Below are 24238 nucleotides of genomic sequence, written 5' to 3'. Positions count from 1 at the left end.
GTTTTTGGGTGAGAATAATCCGAACGAGGACAAGAATCTACACTAGGACTAATTCCAACTAATTCTTCCAAGGATAATTAATACTTGTACGAAAAAGGAAATCTTATCCAGTAACGCCCAGTTTTTCTTTCTGATAAATAGTGAATGAAGCTTGATATCGGAACTAGTAAAGAGCCACGAATATTCAGAGGCGAAGCTGATCGCGCTTCATCCTGTGTGCAGGACGGCGTGAACGGCTTCGCCTCTGCTGACTCATAAGGCCAGCCTCCGCGAGCATTTTACCCCCGAAGCCTTCAATGTCTGGACGGTCTCTTTACTTTGTCCCAGTAAGAAGCTGTGCACGCCTCAGATACCCAAAGCGTGGCTCAACTCCATGCCATTGTAACCGCCAAGATAGATCAGCGGCGACCACACTCTCCAGTGAATAAGGCCAAGATGCGCCAGCCTGGCGGCTATGTCTTCTATTCCTCTTTTCTCGCGGGGTTCTTGGGTTGAGATGCCTATTGCATTACTGGACATAGGATGAGCGCTTGGCCCTCCCCATCGTCCATGGTTACGGAGACCTACAGCTGCCGAGAAAAGACCGAGACTGCCAAGGGGTTTGAGCATCCCGACACGTTCTTGAAGCTCCGCGATGAGAAGGATCCAGAAGTGCGATTCAACGTCTTGGAAGAGTTGCGAATTAGGCTGGTAGAGATGTTGGCCAAGCTCTTCCTCGACTTGATGAAGCGCCTCTGTAGGCGCATTCGTGGAGCGGAAGATCTCAACTGCGAAAGACTCCCTCATCAGCTTCCTTTCGCTAGCAGACCCGGCGCTAGCTGGGGCGGTCGGCAGCAGGTTTGTGAGGGCGTTGTAGAGGTTATAGTGGCTCCTTTCCGTGTCTTGCGCGTATAACTTATCTTGGCGTAACATATGGTTTGATGAGCGGCAAGGTGACTTTATCGTCTCGGGTGCCGCCACGGAGAGTGAACCCGATGAACTCGTAATGGAGGCGAAACCAGTAGCTTGCCCGTGGCTCCTAGCGTAGATGGAGCCAGGAGTGACTGGACTCGATGTGTTTAGGGTTGGGGCAGGGACAGAGGTAGGGATGAGGGTACTTGCTCCTCTCGGATTTCGGTACATACTCTCGAGCTTGCTGGACAGGCGCATGCATATTTCCAGGTAGATGCCATTGATTAAGTCGCTGCGCAGCTTTGTTATTTGCTTCTCGTCAAAGGCGAACGTATTCGGGAGTTGCTGGGAGCTTGAAGGAAGGATCAACCTGGATAAAGCCTCGAAAAATATTGTCATATCGCCGAAAGCAGACGCGGACCCGGGACTGAGGCCAATATCCCTGGTGGCTGTGACGTACCATTGATTTGCTGGATGAGGGTCGAGCCTGCCGCTCTGGATCTTCTTATAGAAGAAACGTCTTTCGACATTTACAGTGTCCTCGATTAGAGCGGATTTCCAACAGCGAATAGAATGATTTGCAAGGTCGAGCTTCATCCCTTCCAGTACGTTCAAGAGATTACGCAGTCCCTGAACCAAATCTCTCATGTCTTTCCTTCGGTTACCGTTTGCCAGCTTGTTGTACATTTCGTCCACCAACATATCCCTCCCAGGAGCACAGTAGGTTTTGAGCACGCTTGAAAGCCACGATGCTAGTTTCTCCAGGTCGACGGTCCCTTTGTAGAACTGCTGCATGATCAGCTCCACATTGAACCCCTCATCCAGGTAGACTCGATCCTGAGAGGGAACAAGAGTGGGGAGAATCTCCTTCACTTCCTTCAACAAGACTGGAAGACACCAGTCGCGGTCCATTCCGAGGCGTTGCTAGGATGATGCGGGAGCCGTAATGAACTCGTGCAATTGATCACTAAGATTGGCCCAGAATTCATCCGCCTTGGCCTGCTTCTTCCTGCCCTTCTCGCCATCCCAGTTCGGTCGGAATTGCAGGTCCCGGTCGAAATTGAGGTCATGGCGTAGTCTATGGTTGTTGGGGATCCTGTCAATGTCCAACTCGCTCAATTTGGCTTCCGTTACCGGGGGACTTGCATTGTGCGATCTGTACAAGTCTGTCAACGGGTTCCCTGAAGCCATCCCAGGGTGGTGGTTGTTCTGGCAAGACTGGCTCAGCTTCTTTGCTTCCAGGCACGATGGCTCTGCGCTCGGCTCTAGACCCCAGGTCTCACGTGTATCTACACTAGATTCCGGGCGTTGTTGTGGTTTCTTTCCTCCCATCCCGTTACAAATAATTTGGTCCCTTGTTTTGCTAAGTTTTGCAGGGAACGAATAATCAACAGAATAAATAAAAATAGTTAGTCAGCCTCAGAGCATAAAGGTGAAGTTTGCGGAAAATTTTTCTGGAAGTTGACCTAGGCAAAATTCGCAAGGATAATAAGCAATCAAAGTTCAGCCAGAAAAGGACTAGAATAAAGTAAAGCCAGGTAGTCTCTACCAAGCGAAAGTGGCGTACATTTATTTCCCAACACGCCCAGTCCCTATTATTTGCCACCGTAGGCTACATGGGCCGAGCAGGTGAGAAGCACCAGCTGCTATGTCCAAAAAGGCCCTTACCATGCAGGAAGGTGTCAGGTAGGCCTCGACAGCTCAGGATTGATACCTGCGCGTGAGTTGGTAGCCCGCCCCACATGACACAGCCGCGTTTTCCTGTGGCCCACCCCCTTCACCTTCTCCCACCTCCCTCCAAGCTTCATGCGCTTCTGGCACGTGGGCTGAGCGACAACAACTTCCATGCAAGGGTCACGGTCAACATAATCAACCTTCAGTACAGGTAGTAAGTCTTGATTTTCAATAATCTATCAACAATTTTACGGCTGGTCGTACGGTTTCCCATACTACATGACACGTCCCGTGCTAGCTTGTCGAGATCTTCAAGTGCTGCAATGATCATGCGCATCTCTGCCGTCTGTCCTCTCCATGCAGGGTCTGGCTCGCCTCTCGCTTGCCATTACTTCCCTCATAGCTTTTGTCACACCTCAGCGGTTACAACTTGATGCTTTTACTAGTGGGTTGATGAAGACGTCGAAGTCGTGGCTAAAAGCACCCTGTTATCTAACTCAGCCCCCATGCATCGAGCGAGCGGGCTGATTATTTGTAGGTCTTGGTACATCCACCTCTACCATACTGGACTGCAACGAGTTGAGTTGGCATGAGGCCACCTGCACATTTTCAATCGATGTGTCATTCGATGTTGGTCAAGGATTCGGTAAGGACTGCGAACCAGGAGTGACGGCAATATTGCAAAGCTTGTGGTTGTCAACGTCAGATTCACCTGTATATTGGAATGTGCTGCCTGAGAACAACGAAATGAAACAGGGCTCCAAATGAGGTTACTTACCATACGTCGCAAAGAGTGGCTCAAACCAGTCTTGTCAGCTTCATACCCCGCGCTGAGTTGCGCGAGTTCTGCCTGTATAGCCTTGTACTTGGTGTCGACCATGCGTAGCTCTTAGGCGATCCTATCCTTCTCTTCCTGAAGCGCTTCCGCTTCTTTTGCGAAGCTACCCTTCTTCTCCTCGTACGTCGCCTTGAGAACACGCCTTCGGTTGTAGTTCTCCAACAGGGTTGCAGTCTCAGGCGAGTCTTCGCGGTCGCAGTCGGGCATCATTGCTGAAGGCTCGAGTTGCGAGGATTATAGGCTGCTGCTGGCTAAATAACGAGCGTGAGGTGCTTGAAAGACTTCATCCAGTCAGGATCGAACTTCAATGCGGTGTACAATCGAGGCAAGCTTATATACGAGGACCCATCATGAAAGCACATTTTTTCTCTATTGTCGTCGTACTTGCATCCTGATACCACCTAAATGTCGGTATCGTCTGTCTCGCGTCCGGATGTTACCTACTTGTGAGATTTCAATTCCGTTTATGCATAGATTCTTCCTGCCGTGAAAACCGGCGCGAGCGATCATGCACTTGGTTGTATCTCATCTATCCCCGTGGCACTTCATGCACCCGGCCTATGATTGAATTGGAGGCGTAGGCTGCATCATGCTGACCCGTTTGTATCCACCCCTGCATGTGGCCTCGGACGCTCTCTAGATTGTGCTGCACCGAGGGACCTTATGGCCTGGATTAATATTGGTGTGTACGTGGCTGTAACACTAAGAACCATTGTGAGTCTTGAGCTGATGCGAGGCAAATGACTGACGCCGCATGAAGGAATATGTTGCTCGCTACAGGGGCACCGTCCAGCTACCCTAACAGATCCGACCCCATGCTTCAGTTGTCCACCATCCCTTGGCTTTGCCATCATTCGTGTTACGCTGATTGCCGTCCTTGTTACCGCTTTTCTCGTCGTCCTCCTTGTCGTCTTTCCTGTCTTTCTTGTCATCTTTCTTGTTGACCCTATGAACATTGGCGCTGAACCTGGATCTACGTAGTCTGCATTGGTCAGCTTACTCCTTGCCGTCAAACAGTGGTGCTTGACTCACGCAAAACTTCACCGGCAGTCGTTAAATCAGGGTACTCATAGGGTGATGGCGTGACAGTGGTATAGGTGAATGGGAAGGTAGGCAAGATGTTTGGGGAGAGATGAGTTTGGAGTGGGATCTCGATCGCTACAAGGGCAACATAGTGTCTGAAGTGCATGATCCTATATGTGATAATGGTCTAGCCTCGTATGTCTGCACCAGTCGACGTCCACCTGCCCTTTTGTGTACGTAGGCACTTTCCGCCAAATTTGCTAGCCACGCTGTCAACCGCCACCAACGCATGTCTTACTTGTCCGGGAGCAGCATATTCCTTAGTCTCAGCATCATAGATCTGGGGTTTTGTGATAATCATGGATATTGATTCAGGTCCATAGTCGCACAGGGTCGGTCTCATAGGATAATACAACATGGTGGTGGACAAAGTGGTGGCTCATCCATGATTCTCACATCGTCGACGTATGCGCATTCTAAACACCGTTTGTGCTCACAATTCCGGCATTGACGCACGATTTTCTGCATATCCAACCTTTTCTTCTCCGCTCTCTTGTTCGGGTGTTTTTCAAGTAACGCATTCCAGCATTTGCACTACTTCTAATTAGATTTCACCTTGATGCGTTGCATATAGGAATACTTACACAGGCATAATAGCCCGCACGACTGTGAAGTTCTACTCTTCGGCCTCGGCTATGATTTACCATCACGTCGCGTGATAGCTGGCCTTGCTCGTTATGGCCATCTGTATAGATCCATTCATATGGCATTGTGGAAAGACTAGATCGATCGGAGTGAAGATGGGAGTAACAGTGGAATAAATTATTTCCTGCAGTAACTCGATCAATGTCTCTGTGTCTTGAAGGGGTTCTTATACACCCACGTAACCAATCTACCCGAAATATTGCCGTTGGTGGCGCGTATTGCAGAGCAGCTGGGGGCAGTGCTAGACCGCCCATTCTATCAGCGTCCAGTGTCAAAGATACAATCAGCTGCCTTTAGGCTATATTCAAACTTCCTAGCTCCTAGTCACGAAATGCCATTGCCTTAGCGCTAGACCTGCATGCCAGGCTTCTTAGGCACACAATACTCGTAAGCAGCAGCAGACCCAGGGCGGATGGGCATACCGGCGCCAGCTTCGACGTGCCATTGTTGATCGTGATCCACTTGCGGCTGGTACTCATTTGCCAGTACTTTGGAATTCTCAACGCTCCGCTTGTACCGTTTCTATTGGCTTTGTACTGTACAGTACCACAAGATACATTCATCAAACAGAAACCAGCGTGGTACTTGGTGGTACAGTCACTAGCGAAACCTCCGTCCTCTCTCCACTCTTTGATAGTTTCCGGTTTAAACCCTTTTTGCAGGTGTAGCTGCTGCACCATATACCCCGTCATGGTCCCAGGTACAGAGACGATATTTGGCTTTGTTCTCTTTTCGTATGCATCCATAACCCGATCACAAGGCTATTGAATTACTTTATGCTCGACGAGAGAAGCTGCTGACAGGTGATATATGCTCAACCTAGCACTGCAATCATTCCTGTAAGCGTCCACAAACAGATGTTTTGACAGGATTTGGTCAGCATTACTGTAATAACTCAACGCTAAAAACGACGTTGACCGGATTTGTGGTCAAAACATCTGTTTACAAACCTTACAGGAATGATTGTAGTGCCATAAGGGAAGCATACGGCTGTCAGCAGGTTCTAGCTCTAGCTCTCGTTGCGATGCCTTGCAAAACGGCCTGAAAAAGGACTGTGGGATGCAATAGGTGCGAGGAGCTTTAGGATCTAGGGGGTGCGTGCATGGAGGTGTATACGATATTATATATGACAAGGGTGGGTGGCAGCCCGATGAGCGGTAATACTAATGGATAGTTGTAGGACTAAGCTACCTCGAGTACTCCATGATAGATCAAGGTAGGGGAAATAAGGTGAATATCCCTTTTCTCCCGTGTGCTCTCATCCAACAAACGTTCCTCGTGATTCTTTCGCTTCAACGTATCAATCCTACCTTCTCTCATAGCCTGGGCAATGGCTATCTACCCGGGCGTAACGCAATGCCTGACGCTAATGGTGTCTAGCTTCTAAGGACAAAACATTACACCAATCGATGAGCTTTTAAGGTAGCCGAGCTAGGTTGCACATCAGGACAGTATCATTGTTCCACCTGTTGCATAGCCCCCTGCCGTTATATCTGCCCTGGCCCTGTAATCTTTGTACAGTGAAGACGTCCTTCCTTATCAACCTCCCCTTGCCTTCGCGGAACGCGGCTTCGGCTTGGAGGACTGATGTTGCCAATATGTCACACATTAATTTCGAGGGAGAGCCGAGCGCCAGCGTCGATATGAGTGGATCTGTCGTGCTGAGTGCGAAATCGACCCCGAGTATATCCGCATGAAGGCTGCTGATGGTTGAGTTGAGACAGGAGGCGTCCCGACAAGAACAGCGCTAGACGGACACATACCTAGATACGGGAGTACCGCCTTACGCTATTCCTGATACGGCATGAAGATTCTGACTATGTCATGTTACCGCTCCAAGTTTGTGGGGATTCACAACAGACTAAGTCCCGGAAAGGAGGATCCCCTTCACATTATACCACGGGCCCCAATGCCGTCAAAGCAAGCGACCGGCACGAATTGCGGCTAGAAGCTAATGAAACTATGAGAATCGCAAGCGGAGATCAGTTGGACAGCGTTGAGCAAGACGGCCACTATTCGGTGCCATTATTCGGTGCAATTTAGAAGAGGCGAAAAGTGATAACCCGTTGTGACTCAAGACGATAAGCCCGAATGAGACGTCACTAAACCATGGAAGCAGTTGATGTGTTCCTTTCAGTTCAAGTGTGCTGCCTCAGGGGGCACTTGCGGGAACCAGAACAGGCGGACATGGGCTGCACCAGACAAGCCGTACGTTATGTATGCGTCTCCCAATCCACGCTTCTGAAGGACCGGCGCCTGTATAGTGTTATCGTCCGGTCCGGTTCTGCTGCTGTGAACACCGCCTGAATCACCGTGGATGGGACTGCGTGCATATCCGTTTGCACAGCCCATCACAGGGGCCTCGGATGAATTTAGTAATCCCCTACTCCATTTACCTGTGAGATTCGCGGCCGGATCGAACGAGTGCCAAACAAGGACTTGTAGGGAGCCCCAGTTACCCTAGTGACGTAGACCAGCGATCGTTCGTCGTCTGCCGCAGAGATACTCCCTTGATGGCCCTAGGGGTTCGTAAGGTAATATAAATAACCGTTCCAAGGTCGGATCAGAACAGCAGTTTCCAAGCTCTCCTGGCCACGATGACATGGTTATGCTCTTCCTCTGCCTCTTCTTCTCCCTGTGGCCTTGACCCCTTGAGTTTGTCGACGTTTCTGGAAGCTCCAAAGATGGTGGTGTTATCTTTTCGCCAACCCGTATGCGTAGTTGCTGTGTAGGCCCGAAAGTGGGTTTTGCTCAGACCAAATATAGTTACATCATAACCAGCATGGATTGGTAATCGTGCTGGCGGACGCATGTAGTTTGGATTGCTACTCGACTTTACTAGTATTGATTCCTGAGCAAAAGCCCGGACCATCAAAACCATTTTCTCTATTCGACTCTGGAACGAGTCTTGGACCCGGATCTTTCTTCAGCTCCCCTACGATCGCGGCTATGTCAACTTCTTTCTTTGCTTGCTGGAGCATCTCCAGTCTTAGACGGGCCGACCTTCCTCGCAATATCCTCAGCAGGCGATCAGTTATCCCTAGATGACTGTTTGTGTTGACTTAGAGTTCGGACAGCTGGGTTGTTACTGGGTCTTCACCCCGAAGGATGCAGGCTCCCTTGCTTGCTTCAATTGTGGGTACCTGGATGGGGCGATAGCGACTCTGGAAACAGCCGTCAACGCGTAAGGCTCACTGGCAGCAACGGTCCCCTCGCTCGTGGGATGTCGGTTTCGAGCCGTTCACGACAGGCAGCAGAAACGCATCTGTTCTCCCAAATACTCAAACCGTACAGTAACATGTGCTCATTTTACCCTAAAGCCTCAATTCAGCTCTTCTGGTTCGTACCTACCCGTCATAAGGTGACAACTCAGTTATCTGCACCTGTTTCTGACCATGCTACCTAAAGCTACTTCCGGTGCTATTGGGTTCGTGCCTCAAGGTACAGTAGGATATTTCGTGAGTAGGAAGTGTTACTTCGTAGCCGTTCTATGGTATCTCAGCAAGCTCTGCATTTGGATCATGGGCATCATGGGTGCACTCTTTCTAATGTGCCTTTCTGACGTATAGAGCCTAGACTGGTTAATCTGCGGTAGGGCAGATGTAGACCTCACGATGCAGAGCTGCCGGTCCAAATGAGCAGAGCCAGCGAACAGCAGCGCCTATATTGTTGTGTGCCGTTGTTGGCCGTGGCGCACTTGCTGGCTCACAAGAGCATACTTTGGGGTCCCTGCAGTTCCCACCGAGGAGTATGCAGAAATTATACTGGGAAGCCAAACTACCATTCTGGTCCGCACCATCGTAGTCTCCCGTTGTACCGTTTTCGAAGCGCGTCAATTCTGAATGATGCCAGAATCATCCAGTAACATAGAGTACTGTATTTTTGCTGCTTAAGTTCGATCCTGAGTTTTTTTTGGCCCTTACTTTGAAGAAGAATGGGAACGAGCCGTCGCGAAAGTGGCAATGAGAGACGGAATGGACGCCAGACGGAGAGCTTGTGATGCAGCTGTTCTGGTGCGCAGGACTGAGCCTGATGTTTCCACGCTCCGGTTGTACCGTTCCGACCTAGATCGCTGGTCGCCTCAGAGCCAATCATATAGCAGCGTATTCTCCTTTCGCTGCATCTGTCGAGAGCTCGAAGGTCCTCGCGCGCTATTTCCAGTCCTGGCTTCATAGCCTGCAGACATGTTGGCCCTACAATTGGAGTGCAGCGTCGGAAAAGTAGCAATGGCGCACTAGCGCACTAGCGCACTAGCGCACTAGCGCAACCAGCGGGCCAGGTCTAGAACCCACCATTATTAGCGTAGATGGGTTGATGCTCACTTTCGGGTCCCTTCAATTCTTAAGTGATGGTGAGGGGTCGAAACAAGCATTCTGGTCTGCACGACCGACCGTAATCTCCAATTTCACCCTTTTCGACGTGGTGCGCTGATTCGAATGGAGCGAGACTCATCCAAGTAACATACAGTACTGCTTTCTGCTGCATCAGCTCGAATACACCCACGGGCTGTTTCCGGTCCTGACTACTGTTGGCCCCTGCTGCTGTAGGGGCGCAGGGTCGGACGAGTAGCAATGGCGCACTAGCGCAATTGTTTGCAACATAAGCACCGAGTCAATTCTCGACCTTTCGCCATTAGGGCCAACTGCACAACCTCCCCGGACCGCGCAAGAATTTATCCTCGCCAAGACACGCCGAAGATAAGCTGGCTCGAAATCCATCTTGTCAACATGGGTTCTGGAACCCGATCAGCAAGTGCCACGTACGTTTCGCTAGTAACTGTACATGATATTACAAAATAGAGCCATGGAACCCATATTTATCGAGGCCCCATAGAGCGCATCCTGTTCCGTACGCCCTCGGGGCAAACGAGCAATAATGGCCGACGTCCGGAACCAGACAGCCGTGGATGTACTTAAGGACCGCTGTCGCGCAGTACCATCATTCCTCGGGGTCTGGTCAAGATGAGATTGTCCATCCCCATCTTGCTCGCTCCCGTTGTGGGTGTTAGGCTTGGAAGTATCCCCTGGGGACATTGTCAAGTTCGAGTTCCAGGTGGGAACGCTCAAAGCCATAGGCTCCCTAGAGTTCGAGCCTGATTACTGCCCCCACACACAAAGCTCGCTGCAACAAACGACGACAACTACTGAGAGTTCCTTGGATGCCCCGGCAACCAACGCCAACACAGGCGAGGCTCAACGTATCACGAGAACTAATACAAACTGTGTTTGTCACCATCACGGATTCCACTCCCAACCCAACTACAGTCCTGCACTCTGACTCGGTCCGAACTGCAAGCGCCAATTGGACAGGTAGCGTAAATGGGACAACCCGCACTATGGGTACCATTGGTACGGACATCAGTCTCATGCCAACTAACAGCACGTTCGCCACTGTCTCTTTTATTCGCTCGCGGGCCCCTAAGGCGGGTCTAACGGTCACTTCAGATGGAAATACTCTAAGTCAGCCAGTCTGGTACTATTTTACGATGTTGATAATTGCAAGCAGTGTCTTAGGTATCTAGATAGTCCATAGTAGCATACGCGGGAAACCACGAGTAGCTTAAGCTACATTGAGGTGCATGTGGAGTGCTAACAATTGCATTGAAGGCCCTAGGAAGTGGAGGGATGTGGGGAGTCTAGATAGAGAGTGGATAAACGATAAACAAATAGATGCCATAAGGATTAGTTCAATCCTTAAGATCCGTGCGCGACTAACGGGAACATTTGGATTATGATTAATCCGTATAGGGTGAGGCTTATCGGCCAATGGGCATTAAGAATCATGATGCGATGCGAATGCCGCCCATGGAAAGGTGCGAGTACACCTGAGGTTTTGAATAAGGATGTTCCGGGCCAGCCCCTCAAGTGGGGATTTGTACCACGTCGAACACGATGGAGCATAGCCCTGTAAGTTGAACAATATAACTAGTCCTACGCCGAACAATTACAAGCATGACTTGATAGCTGTGAGTATTCGGTCAGCATAGTAGGTTCTGAGAGGCGGGTGTTCAAAGCCTTGGTTTTCAGTAGCCGGCGTTCAGCGCTCGCCGCGGTATCCACCCATAAAGCTCGGGCCTGAACCCCCCGTGCCTTCTGGTGGTGCTTTGCGAATAGCCCCGCTCACGACGAGCTCGCTTGAAATGATCCAAATCCAAATCCAACTCCACATATCCCTCGTCCCCCGGAGCGAGGCTCTCGCTGCTGTCGTCCGGGGTGCGCTTTCTCTTTTCTCCTACCATGGTCGTTGGACGATGTTCTTCCCGAGGAGGTAGCGTCGCGACGATCACGGTCAAGCCCAGATAAACCTTTGCACCCGTCTCCCGTTCCTCCTCCATGCCCGGTCCCATCTCCACCATCACCCGCTGCCATGCGAACACGTAATGGCCGAGACCGAGAACGCATACGCGCTTACGCCCATGAACAGACATGAGCTAGACCCTAATGGCGATCGTCTCTGTGGGATGGTCGTGCGCACATGCGATAGTTGAGGAGGCTACTGAGAGGCCGTCGGCCGGGGTCTTCTTTTCGTTCATGGAGGATTCTCTTGAGGTCTGCCAGTCCCCCTCTCTATCTGGACTCTCAACCGAAGTGGCCTTATACACCCAGAGCCGAGTCGAATTCCGACCACGCGGGTGACGACATATGCGACCTGCCAGGCAGGCATCCTGGCTCCAGTCCTGCCTAATAGTCTGTTTTCTGGCGTCTTCGTCTTGTCGTTATCTTGCGATAGATCTAGATGCAGTGTGAGGTTTATTCGATCCTTTCAGTAGCTTTCGGTAGCATCGTCAGGAAAGGATGAAAATGAGTGCGCGTTGCCTAGAGATACGGGAAAGTACGAACTAGAAGAGCAGCACGGGATATTGGGGGTACAGTAACTCCGTGCTCCTCCGGGACTACGTATAAGTAGACCAGATGCATTTCGGCAGCGGTCAAGGGAGTGGTGTAAACCTTTTCATACCATGTGTACAGTCCAGGTTTTGTACGGTGGAAGTGGTTGACGCCATGAAGCCAAAGCTGGATGTCGGAGCAGGATTCGGGGACGGAATTTGGACGAAGTATGGATGTTCGTGGGTCGTGTCAGGCGATGTTGGGAAAGGATATAGGCTCATGATTAGAAAATCAAGAATCTATCAACATCTATTGACCGAAGTGAATCAAGTGCCAGCGTTCGTGTTTGGCAGAATCGGCATACCTTACCTATTCTGTTCAAGATCAATCGCCTTGATTGTATCAACCAGGGCAGAAGAACATATTGTCTTAATCAATTTTATTGTCCGTATACAGCTATCTAGATATGACAGACATTGTGAAAAACCTAGCCCCTGAACAGGGTTTACTCCATTGCGACCAGGAGGGTACAAATCCAGAAATCCCATCGCTCAACTTGCTATCATGTCGACTCAGCCACGGCAATGCCCTCCCAGACTGGGAGTAATCGCTGCAAAAACTGCAGGCGCCGCTTCAGTTGCCGAGGATAGGTTGCTGGATACTTGAAGAGTGTCCTTCAAGCTGGGCTATTGGGAAAACTACTAACGGGACTCTTCACAAGCATGTTGGCTAGTTTGCCGATGGAGCGGTCATGGCCGACCAAAAGGGGCTAGTATTCCGATCGTCAACCATTCTCATGGCCAGCTGTGACGCTACTAGCCCCTGGAGGGAGTCAGATATAAGAACTGCTGCCGTGTCACCCGTGGGTCCATCAGATGTGTAGCTGTTTTGTGGCTTCAGACTGTCATCGTTCTCGATAATAGAGCTGCCGCAGCTCTGACCATAGCTTGAGTGGAGGTACGATGTAGGTAGCGGCGCAGTCAGACCATTCGAGATACCACCTAGCATGTTCAAATTGGTGGGGTGTATATTAGTTTCCTGTAGCTGGTATGGAGGGTCGAGGTTCGCCACGTCGTAAAAGCTTCCAGAGTTCGTATGCATCACGGCCCCGAGGTGGTGCTGACTGCCTACATTTGGCGTTATGATACTAGGAACGTTTGGACTGCCAGGAAGATACGCCCGTTGCTGATGATATTGCGATGTGGGATCTAGCTTCGACAAGAACCTCCAGGTTGTGCCAGCCGTCTCCCTGGTCTCCTTCTTGGGCTGCTTGCCTCTGACGCGTTCTGCTTTGTCGCGTATATCGGAAAATGTCCAGAGTAATACGCATCGGCGTTTCCACACAGGTTTGCTTGAGCCCTCGCTAGGTGCCGAGAAGATTTCTTGGTACATAGCAATCTGCTGTAGCATATCAGACGGCGTAGGTAGGTCTGCACCGTGATTGCTACATTCCCTTTGGGCTCTTTGCTCAAGGACCGTTTCCATCCTTTTCCCCTCCTTTCTCTCGCGCTCTGCCGTGACATACTCGGAAAGCCGATAGAAGGTACTGGCCCAGCTGGCAGCCGGAAAGGGGACCTCGATCGTGTTGCCGCGGCGCGAAGGACGACACGTAGATTTGTAGTCCCATAAGAGAGGGTCTGATGCGTTAAGATACAACTCTCGAGGTTTGACAACGCAGGTCGAGCAACGCCACATGTGGTGCGCAAGCTCTAGGCGGCTGACGTTGAACTCAACACAACCATCCAGGTGGGTTCCTATTGGGAAATGACCTGTCCCATGCAAGTCCAGAACAACTTTCATATGGATGATATCACAGGGCCCCATAACGCTGCGCGCCGTACCCGTGTGTGGGTCGTCGAGGGCCGACCTGAGCTTCTCACGCAGCTTAGGGAATTGGTGGTCCCACTTGGCCGAGATACCCCGCACAGAATTGGATTCCGTTTGGGTAATAGACTCGGTATATTCATGAAGCAAGTAGGTCCGCGGCTCATCTCGGTCACCGTGGTGGACATCATGGTGGAAAGCCCTTTTCCTGTTCTTTCGTAGATGCGGGAAATCGCCCTGGAGCTCGAGCCGAGTACCATCCGGGGCGTAGGCATCGGCATGCAAACACGTCCCATCTGCAGTAAAGGCTTTTCCGAAATCCTCGCTCAAGGTCAGTTCTGAGTGGGATGTATAGATATGGCAAGTTTCTGGCCGCAGAAAGACTTCATCATCGGCTGCGAGAAGATGGGCAAAATAAGCGTAATTCGGCCGCTCCTGTGGCAGGAGTCCCTCCGCTAGCGCAGCAAGGACGGAGCCGTGTTGAATCGGCTTGGTCTGGCCTCCCTCTCCCAGTCTACCGTCCACGTCATCCTCGTCGTTCTTCCGTGGGAAGAAGAAGTGTACTGTCAGTCGCCGTTAGCTAAACGTAGTGGGGTGATAATCGACGTTACTTGTTGGGTATACTAACAGAGGGGCAGTGTTTTGAAGAGTTCTTTCAACACTTGGATGTGGCTTGAGACTTGCTTTCTTGTTCGGTACTTTGGGTGAGCCGGATGCCCGGGTCTCTTCTCACGATCCTTACCCATAGGGATTTCCTCCCCCGGGTTAGGTGGGTAGAGGATCCAGTGGCATATCCACAAGTATTCGCTGATTAACATATTGCGCCCATACAATGTATCTCTGGAATTGTACTTTCGCTTATCCATTATTGGCACAAGGAGGATTGCTTGTTACCAGTTAGTGGTTGCCTTTGTAGACAGTAAAGTTCAGCTGGCTTGGCTTACCGTCAAGGAACGCTCTTTCAAGGTACAAAGGCCACGTCAGCTCCAGGTCTTCCCTTTGCCTTTGAGCTACCCTAGCCCGATAGTCATGGAAGTATTTCGAATCATAGAGAGGGTCCTGGTTGCATCCTAAGTGAGCCATCGGAGTGTCCTGCGGTGATATATCTCAATGAAGCAAGGCGTATATTTCCTCGGAGGCAATCGCGTGTATTGACCTGTTTTGGACTGGACAGATATCTAGTAGTATCTTATGGTACGTCCAATGCCAAAGCAACGATCGTTCGACGCTAGATGTCTGTGAAGTGACCTAGGAGAGTACTTGATTCAATGCTTAAGACGATGGAGTGCTGGTGAACAGTTCTGAATTCCAATACTTACCTTAAGTTGGATTGAAATTCCAAGTGTCTGGATCAGATACATGTAAGGTGGAATGGTAGTGGTAGCGTCGTTACTAATCCTCATCAGCTCTACCTACTTCCACTGGATTGAAAGTGGATACTATAATGGTTGCTTCGGAAGTGGCTCACAGAGATCAGTAGTATTAGCAGGGGCTGAAGAGAAGCTCAGTGCAGAAGAGCAGTAGTAATCTTAGTCAGTTCAAGCCCCTGATCGACACGAGCTGCAAATAAGCTTTTTGTAGCTGAGACCATATGCATATACGGCTTTTTGTCACGTAGCGCAGTTAGGAGACGGGTCAGTCAGGGGCTTGAACTGACTCCCGATTGTGTTGTCCGAGAGCTTGAACTGACTCCCGCTCGTGTCGATCAGGAGCTTGAAATGACTCCTGCTTGTGTTGTCCGGCAGCTTGAACTGACTCCCGCCGGCGTCCTGCAGCTTGAACTGTCTGCTGCCTGAGTCCACGCTGCCTTCTAGGGGAGACCTGGCCCGCTAGTCACCCTAGTGCGCCAATGCTACTCTTCTGACTCTGTAGGCCAACAGGTGCGAGCAACTATGAAAGCCAGGACCGGAAACAGCTCGAGACTCTTCGAGCTGATGCAGCAGAAAGACAATAATGTATGTTACTGGATGATTCTCGCTCCATTCGAATCGGCGCACCACGTCGAAAAGGGTGAAATTGGAGACTACGGTCATGCGGACCAGAATGGTTGTTTCGGCCCCCACCATCACTTAAGAATTGGAGGAGCATCTGTATATCATCTCCACCAGCTTAAAATTATATGTAATATGTGCCAAGTAGAACACAGTCAACTCATGTTAGATTTAATTAGTATAGTATAGTCACTAGCGAAACCTACGTCCTCTTTCCACTCTTTGGTAGTTTTCGTTCTGGTTCCACTTTGGCGGGGTAGCTGTTGACACCATGTACCCCGTCATGCTCGCAAGTACAGAGCCAATTTCTGCCTTTGCGTCTCTTTCCCATGTACATCCATAAATCGATTGCAATACTATTGAGTGTATTTACCCTCGACGAGAGAAGCTGCTGACAGGTGGTATATGCTCTACCTGGCGCTGCAATCGGTCTTGTAAGCGTCTACAAACAGATGTTTTGACAGAAACTGGTCAGCGTTACTATAATAACTCAACGCCGAAAACGACGCTGGCCGGATTCTGTCAAACATCTGTTTGTAGACGCTTACAGGAACCATTGTAGTGCCATAAGGAAAGCATATGACTGCCAACAGTTTCTAGCTCTAGCTCTCGTCGAGCAAAAGTAACCCAAGAGTAAGTATAGTAATCGATTTATGGATCTACAAGTGAAGGAGTAGCAAAGGCAGAGATTGGCTCTGTACATGCGAGCATGGCGGGGTACATGGCGTCAACAGCTACCCCTGCAAAAGGGTCTAAAACGGAAACTATCAAAGAGTGGAGAGAGGATGCTGATTTCGCTAGTGACGGTATCACGGCTTGCAATGATGCAATGTGCAGTTTACATATACATATACATGTATTGTTGATGCAGAGAAACACTGGGATTTTGACGCAACATAAGTACATGAAAAAGCGCTCACGGTACGTCACTTCTGTATCTTTGAGCTTCTTCTCACATCAAATAGGGGCAAGGGGGCGGTGCTAGGAATTATGCTCGGACAACTGCTGATCTAGGCCTGGAATCCATCTCAGCGGGTCAAATTTCTTGCCCACCTTCTCTTCAGAATCCTTGACGAAAATAAACTTTTAAGTGTCCAGTAATGCTGGCGAGTTGGTTCTGATAGCAAGATGCCTTCTGAGGGATCTATAGCCGCTGCATCCTTACAGTTGGGGCCCAACACTCTGCCGGCAATTGTTCAACCCACTTTTGGGGAAGCAAGGCCGAAAACAGTCCATGAGAATCCCCAGGGCCTCAATGAATGCAACAGAAAGAGAATACGCTACTTGGACTCTAGGTTCGTTGTGGATCGAGCTTCTTACGTACAGTACTCATCATCCACATATATCTGAGCTTGAAGTCTCGAAGCAGCGCTTAGTGGTGGTAAGGACACTTCTGTTTCGAGATGAAAGTGATACTAGACCAGCTGATTACTAGAGAAGTCTATAACTAGATCTTCCGGTTTGGCATCCAAACGTGCAGACCGATCGGGCGAGATGTGGAGCTACATTTCACTATATAAACAAATACAGCGAGCCAATCGATATCAACAGCAAGCTTCACAAATCGAAACGGCTTACCTATATAAAGCAAAATGCGTCTAGCTACTAGTATCATCTACTTACTTGGGCTTGCAGCTGCCAAGGGCCTAAAAAGGCAGGCAAACAACAGAAACGTCAGTGTTGAATATGGCAGCTTCCGAAACGCGGCAGATATATGCGACGATACTAGCTGGAACGACGAGACAATCCCCGAGAAGTCTCCCACCATCTCCGACTGCGAGCAGTTAAGACTTGATATGGAGAATGATCGCCGAACACGTAACATGATGTTCCGGGTGAAGAAGGGAGGATTCGACCAGTCGAACCTTCGCGTCGTAGGCGTCACGAGCTATGGGAGTTGCACTTTTGCTTTTTCCCCCAATCCAGGGTCGCATATCAATTGGGACTTTTCCAAGTTCAGTGTGGGGGCTGGTGACGTTGCCGGTATCCTCAATACCACGATCCATGAGCACAACCACAATGGTCGTACTGGCACTTCTGGGGTTATGAGATGCCATGACAAATCCAAAGGTCATGGTGATTCTGATATTTTTTGGAAGATCTATAACCCTGAGGCTGAGAGGCACGATTAAGCAATGGGATAACAACAGCGCTACGGTCTGTGTCTTCACTCAAGGATAATTGATATCCAGCCTCTTGTGGTGCGACAGACGGGAAGTAGGATGTGTTTGCGGACGGCAACGAGGGCTCGTGGGTGCTAATTCCTCCATGGGTGCTGGTCAGTGGCACAGCCACTTTTGTCACTGTGGCTAGTGTGCTTAGCCACCCCCTTAGACTCGGTGTGAATGCCTGAATGAATTAGCTGCCGGTTCATTCTTCACTCAACCTGGATAATATTGCTGAGAATGAATATTGCTTTTTTCGAGCTTAGGCCTCGGAACACATTCTGCTTGTGAAGCTTTCTTGGCTTCTACATGATTAACTGCTGTCCAATCTACCAGCTCTAGGTTGCGGACAGTAGACTGGGTGAGATGTACAGTCAATGAAGGTTTGATGGTTCAGCTAAAGACCCCTCGTTACAGTCGACTCAAGAGCTTCTGGATCGCTTTGATTGGTCCTGTCGAAGACTAATCCGATCAGTGTGGGTTTGTTTACCGATTGCTTTATCCTGTTTTATTCCCGAAGCTAACATTTCTGCTTGTGACAAGCCCGAAGTTGGTCCTACCGTCCGATCAGGTTGTATACCGAATTCCTCCTTTCAGCCGTACCACCTAAAAACGGTGGAAGCTACCAGCCTTGCCGTCCTAGATCTTGCAATCTACCAACAGAGTCTGAAGGTCGAGCAGCCGGGCCCAGCCGCTTCCCTGAAGGATATAGCGGCTAAGGAGCAAAAAGGGGCCTAAAGGGTACCAAATAAAGTGTATTTAAGCCTGACGAATTACCCTCCTATAAAGAAGACGGAGGTAGAGAGACCAGAGCCCCTAGAAGTGCCATAGTCAATTATTAGCTGAATCAGACCCAAGCCCTTACTGCCCTTGTCACATACGCGCGCTTTCAGTACCACGCTGAGCGACTGGTAGCCTCGGCCATCACGCAGACATACCACTACATGATGCAAAGTGGACTTGAGTATGGTCTGCTCACCACAGGCGAGACGATTGTGTATCTCAAAGTCAACTGGGCCGAACCCCAGACCCAATTGAACTGGAAGCCCGGCCCCACGTAGCACAGCCACCTTCTCCCGTGGCTGATACCAGCCGCCCCCTTAACCCGCTTCTTCCACCGTCCAATATCCAGGCTGCAGTCTCTGTAGTCTCTGTTGCAAAAAGATGTTTGTTGATTGGACCCCAAAATTGGTGGTCAGAACACATTCCTCATCGTAGCTTTTCATCCACCCAGCACCCATTCATCGCCCCTTTCATAGAATGGCTACTTTGAAAATTTCTTACGAAACCAAGTTTCAGTCTCCCTCTACCTATCGTTGAGGCTTCGGAGCTCTCGTGCACGGAGGATGTTTATTTCGACGTCCACACCAGCACCCACACCACTCCGCAAAATTCTCAGTCTAATGTGATAGCCTGGTCCAAAGATGGGATGTCTCGCCATATCGGCTGGAATCCTCGATATTCGGTATATCTTTATCGCCTTTCTCGGCTTTGCCCATTGCTTTGTTGCCGGCTAAATATGGGACAAGCGTGGACGCTCGTGACAGGTTGAGCTCGGAGACCATGCCGATTTCGGTATTAACAATCATGATATTGATACCCTGTTCGAATCGAGAAGGGACAGAAAACTGGTGAGATTTGTCGTCATAAAGCAGCCACTTGCCATGCCGCGCAATAGAAATGCCGAGCCAAAGAACCCTCTCCTTTCGCTCATCTGTCATAGAGGCGACCTCGAAATACTTCTCGTCATCATCAATCTTGTTAGTGGAGAACCAATCGGGCGGGAAGTACTTGTCGGCCCAAACTAAACCCCGGAGGGCGAAGTCTTCTGGGAGTGGTCTGGGTGATTGTTTGACCGGCCTCGGGAACTCGTCACTTTGAATTCTCTCATATTCGTGGTACGAATGCAGAAAAGAATTGAGAAGCGCTGATACCAGTTTCCAAGGGAACGTTGTCTCGAGCAGACCAATAGCTGATGGGAAAAGAATCAGATAGCGATGGAATACGAGTATGGTATGTAAGTAAGGCAAAATATTAGGGTCGGCAAATCTGGAGAGAACCTTGTTGTACGTCCCGTCGGCAAGATAACGAGCTTGTTCCAGGGCCTTTGCGTTGTCAGGGTGGTTGGGGTCGGGGATCTCCCTGTTCTTGTATTGCTCGTCATCTTCCTTGCGGGAGCCTGATTTCCTTCTGGTCCGGATGGTCTCGTAGATGGAACTGCTACTCTCCTTGCCCCAATATAACAAGGCGAAGCAATTGGAGATTCCAATGTAGTAACTGTTCACTGTCAACTATTGCACGGCATCCGAAGTGCGTGAATCACTTACCCGCTTTCCATCCAGTTTCGAGTACTTCTGCTAATGTGGTTATCAAGGTTGCCGAGGAAGTCTGTTACTGAAGTTTGATATTCATCGCCACGTTTGCCGCTGAACATAATACCTTGAGCCTTAACAAAGCGAAGTCGATAGGTAGGAGACGCGAGCGTTGACTATCAGAGCCAAGCAACGGATCAAACAAAGTCATGATCGATTCCCAGGCCGATTCAAAGGGCTCCAAAGCGGAAAGGGCCTTTGAATAGTAAAACAGCTGCTGGAGCGCATTCGGGCGTGCCAGAATGGCGAGGTGATGATATAAACGACCAGTCCCTGAAACGACATCGGAGGCTTTCGAGTACCAACATTTGCCTCTTTTGAGGCGTCAAAATTTGAGAGGAAGCATTGAAACAGTGCTCGTTTTAAGCCTCCCTTTCAGTACGGTTCCACAAACATGCTTCTAAGACCTTATAATAATAAAGAACATAGATGGAAAAAATGTCCCACCTAAGCTCCTCTGTCATGAGACATATTGTAAGGTCTTAATATCAAAAGCTGCACATCACTGCAAACTTTTGGCGAGGGTTTGTAACGTTCACAATACTTATGCCCGACGAAGGCGGTTATCAAGGGCTTAAGGTATTGACGCATGTCCGTCCATGCTGCCTCTCGATTTGCGCTTAATGAGGCTTAGAATGGTATATTCGAACCTCAGCCCAAGGAACAACGAAACAACAAGTCTACTACCTACGTTTAGGAGGGAACAGCTAACAACTGCACGCAAAAGCTGATAACCCAAACTAAAAGGGGTGGTAAAACAAGTAAAATAGTTGTTTCAAAGGTCGGCAATAGTTGTTGAAAAAGAAAGATATATCATGGAAAACCACCTTACTGAGATGCAACTAAATGATATATTCCTGCGTAGTAAGGTACACAAGAAGGTACTAAACTCTGGATTCCAGAGAATACCTGCTATCTCTTCAATGGATCTAAAGCTTGGCCGGGTTAATGAGCTGCTTAAAGAAGCTGGTATAACTAGAAAAATGCCCTCCGAATTTATAATAACCCCTCACTCAAATAAGGAAATGAATAAATATCTATACTATCAAATAGGTAGATTGAAAAAATTAAAAAAGGAGGGTCAAACAAGGAAGTTCTGATTTATTGCCTGATCTCTAATGAAATCTTCAACCGCTTTCAAAGTGAGTGCATTCCACAGGATATTTCCTAAATGATATAAAAATATGCCAATGAAATATGTATTCGCTATTCTAAATAAGGTTGAAAAGATCTTCAAAAAGAACTTGGATGATTTAGAATACAAAAGAGTATACATCCCCAAAGCAAACGGAAAACTAAGACCTTTAGGATTCCCAAAACATGCTTGAAGGGTGGCACTTCATATGCATGCCTCGTTCCTCCAACCCTTCCTCTCTGGTAAAATCTCCTCAAATCAACATGCTTATCAAAACCGTAAAGGTACAAAAACCGCGTGAGGGGACCTACTAACCAAGATACACAAGTACAAATTTATTTACGAAATAGATTTTGAAAACTGTTTCAACGAAATAAACAGTGCTTGAGTAAGTGAAAAGTTAAAAGAATTAGGGGTTCCGCCAAAATACTATTATCTATTGGAAAATTTAAACAGGTGTGTACCCTTTTTCAGCACAAAAGATGAAATAGATGAAAGTGTACTTCGAGATCGTGAAGAAATACACAAGCTATCAAAGGCAAGTATGCCACTTAGAGAAACGAGTACATTCGACACATACAACGAGATGTCATCTGAAGATCAGCTAGTAGTAAATCAAATGGCCACTGAGGAAGGAATGTCTTTAGAGGAGTTCATACAACTACAAAGAGCCCTTCTAGATGAACACACTCCAACTTCTATAGGTAACTCCCACCGGGGTCTTCCAAAAGGAAGTGCACTAAGCCCTATTCTAACTATACTAGTTTTAGATGAATTTACCAAGCAAACCGAAGCGAGTGTATTATATGCAGACGACGGTCTTTTTTTCAGCAATAAAGAATTTGAAATAAAATACAATCTGGATAAGGGTATAATCTTAGCCCAGGAGAAATGTAAATGAATAAAATTCGATGGTAAATGAAAGTCTCCAATCAAATTCCTAGGAACAAAATGAGAGAACAACAAACTTTCTGGATATACACAAGGAAAGGTAGTCGTTTAGAAATCTCAGGAAACATCAAAAGAATTCTAAGATTTCTAACCTGTATATCACCTCAATACGCCACAACCGAGGGAATTTTTAACCACACCTCTCTTGGTGGAAATATAATGAGCAAAATGTACAATGACTCTTGAGAGACAAAGATTCATGACTCAAAACTAAGTTTTACAGGAATAAAAAACTCTTGAATAAAACTTAGAAACAAAAGAGACAATTAAGTTACCACCTCATCTGAAGCATGCCAGGCCCTCGGTCAAATAATAAGAACACGAAGAGTTCCCTTTCTAAAACCAGCGAATATAAGAAAGATAACTAAAACAAATATCAAACCTCCAAAATACATATTTTGAAGACGCCATAAAAAATAGTTATCTGAGGAATTAATCAACCCTCTATTATTATACTCATAATAATAATAATAATGGTACTGGTGTCGTGGAATCCATCAACGACACACAATGGCGTATGATCTTCGCCACGCACCCGTACATGGGGGACGAGACTACATTCCGAGAAATACCTGTCGAGTTCTACGTCTCGTCCAGGGAGCACTATCGCATTATCCTCCTGCTCTCAGAAGATAGTTACGGCGTTATTCAAGAGAGGAAGCCTATTGAAGCCCCCGAGGCTTTTGTTGATGGACTGCTCTCCTTCTCTCCACGTCATGGCGAGGATGCACTGGACGCACAAGCCACTAAGCAAGACGATGACTCTGAGCAGAGACGAGGGAACGAGAGAGACGAGGGAAAGAGAGACGAGAGGGGGCGAGCGGATCGAGAAAGGGAGCCAGAGGGACGCAAGGGAGAAAAAGAGGAAAGAGAGGGAGGGACAAACATGGCCCAGGAGGCGAAGAGGGGGGCATAGATGCAGGAATAGATCCTGGAGCCGTGACACTGGCAGAAGGGACCAGAAAACACTCCCTGAGAGGCGCATAGCCAGCTTTGCAGGAGAGTCACTCATGTCGCCGGTTGTGCCGTAGCGGTGGCTGGGATGGCAGTGGACGTCTGTAGAGGAGCCGAAACGCCAGACGGAAGACATGGGCAGGAACCACACACAGCATATACGTAGCGGCCCACCTTGACAGACCTTGGCCGTCGACACGACTATATAAAGGCGATCTTCTCCAGCGCAGTCAATGTTTCTTTTCTTCTTTCTTTCCTTGTGCATCCTTTTGGATCACCCCCTTCCCTCCAGCGACTTACTACCTCCTGGGGTTGGGTTTGCCTTTCAGAGACTTATTACCTCCTGGGGCAGCCCTCCCTTCAACGACTTTCCTCTTGGGGTTGGGTTTTTCGTTGGGCTCCGGCAGTCCGAGTCATCTCCTGCCGGCTAATCCAACGGGCTCTGCCACTCATCCAGTCGAGCATCTCCTGCGGAGTGGTATCGGGCTGGCTCTGGCGTCTGCGGTTCGAGTCATCTCCCGCCGCCTTGGCCACCCGGGTTTTCCTCCTACATTCGAGCATCTCATGTACCGAGGTTTTTCCCTGCACCTGCTAGTGGCAGTGCGGCCAGCGAAGCCGGCCTCTGCGCCTGTACGTGGTGCTGGCTACGAACCTGTTCGCGCGGATCGGGCTGTCCCGACCCCGTGAGCAGAGCCAATGCAGAGACGCGAATAGAATAGATGAATATAATGTATTGGTGGATACTTACGTACATACATAGCACTTTACCCTTTCCTTCGCCGTGCTTCTTGAATGGCAAATCGTCGCCGCCGCCCGTAGTTTTCCATGACCCTGCGCCCTGATTCTGCGCTCATGCGGTCACTCGCTCTCGTATTGTAGCACGGACTG

General features: G+C 49.1%; 5 protein-coding genes across 5 annotated transcripts; 1 reads left to right on the top strand and 4 right to left on the bottom strand.

The window, feature by feature from the left end:
• Window positions 1–345: 345 nt before the first annotated feature.
• PG985_005716 (uncharacterized protein) lies at window positions 346–1803 on the bottom strand (the record flags this gene model as incomplete). The annotated part of the gene is made up of 1 exon (XM_066825485.1): window positions 346–1803. The coding sequence occupies one exon, from the start codon at window positions 1801–1803 to the stop codon at window positions 346–348; it is 1458 nt and encodes a 485-aa protein (XP_066688645.1).
• Window positions 1804–1815: 12 nt separating this feature from the next.
• On the bottom strand, window positions 1816–2223 carry PG985_005715 (uncharacterized protein; the record flags this gene model as incomplete). The annotated part of the gene is made up of 1 exon (XM_066825484.1): window positions 1816–2223. The coding sequence occupies one exon, from the start codon at window positions 2221–2223 to the stop codon at window positions 1816–1818; it is 408 nt and encodes a 135-aa protein (XP_066688644.1).
• Window positions 2224–3454: 1231 nt separating this feature from the next.
• Window positions 3455–4844, bottom strand: PG985_005714 (uncharacterized protein; the record flags this gene model as incomplete). Its single annotated transcript, XM_066825483.1, has 4 exons — window positions 3455–3615; window positions 4207–4370; window positions 4432–4596; window positions 4648–4844. 4 exons carry the CDS (start codon window positions 4842–4844, stop codon window positions 3455–3457), a joined length of 687 nt encoding a protein of 228 aa, XP_066688643.1.
• Window positions 4845–11153: 6309 nt separating this feature from the next.
• Window positions 11154–14648, bottom strand: PG985_005713 (Conidiophore development regulator abaA; the record flags this gene model as incomplete). The annotated part of the gene is made up of 3 exons (XM_066825482.1): window positions 11154–11561; window positions 12805–14345; window positions 14411–14648. The coding sequence occupies 3 exons, from the start codon at window positions 14646–14648 to the stop codon at window positions 11154–11156; spliced, it is 2187 nt and encodes a 728-aa protein (XP_066688642.1).
• Window positions 14649–17365: 2717 nt separating this feature from the next.
• Window positions 17366–17905, top strand: PG985_005712 (uncharacterized protein; the record flags this gene model as incomplete). Its single annotated transcript, XM_066825481.1, has 1 exon — window positions 17366–17905. The coding sequence occupies one exon, from the start codon at window positions 17366–17368 to the stop codon at window positions 17903–17905; it is 540 nt and encodes a 179-aa protein (XP_066688641.1).
• Window positions 17906–24238: the final 6333 nt, after the last annotated feature.

Source organism: Apiospora marii (assembly GCF_038362585.1).
Source record: "Apiospora marii strain CBS 49790 chromosome Unknown utg000003l_segment0_segment0, whole genome shotgun sequence".
In the NCBI taxonomy this organism is placed as follows: Eukaryota; Fungi; Ascomycota; class Sordariomycetes; order Amphisphaeriales; family Apiosporaceae; genus Apiospora; species Apiospora marii.
The sequence above is the reverse complement of the archived record's forward strand: the minus strand, read 5'-3'. Positions and strand labels throughout refer to the sequence as shown.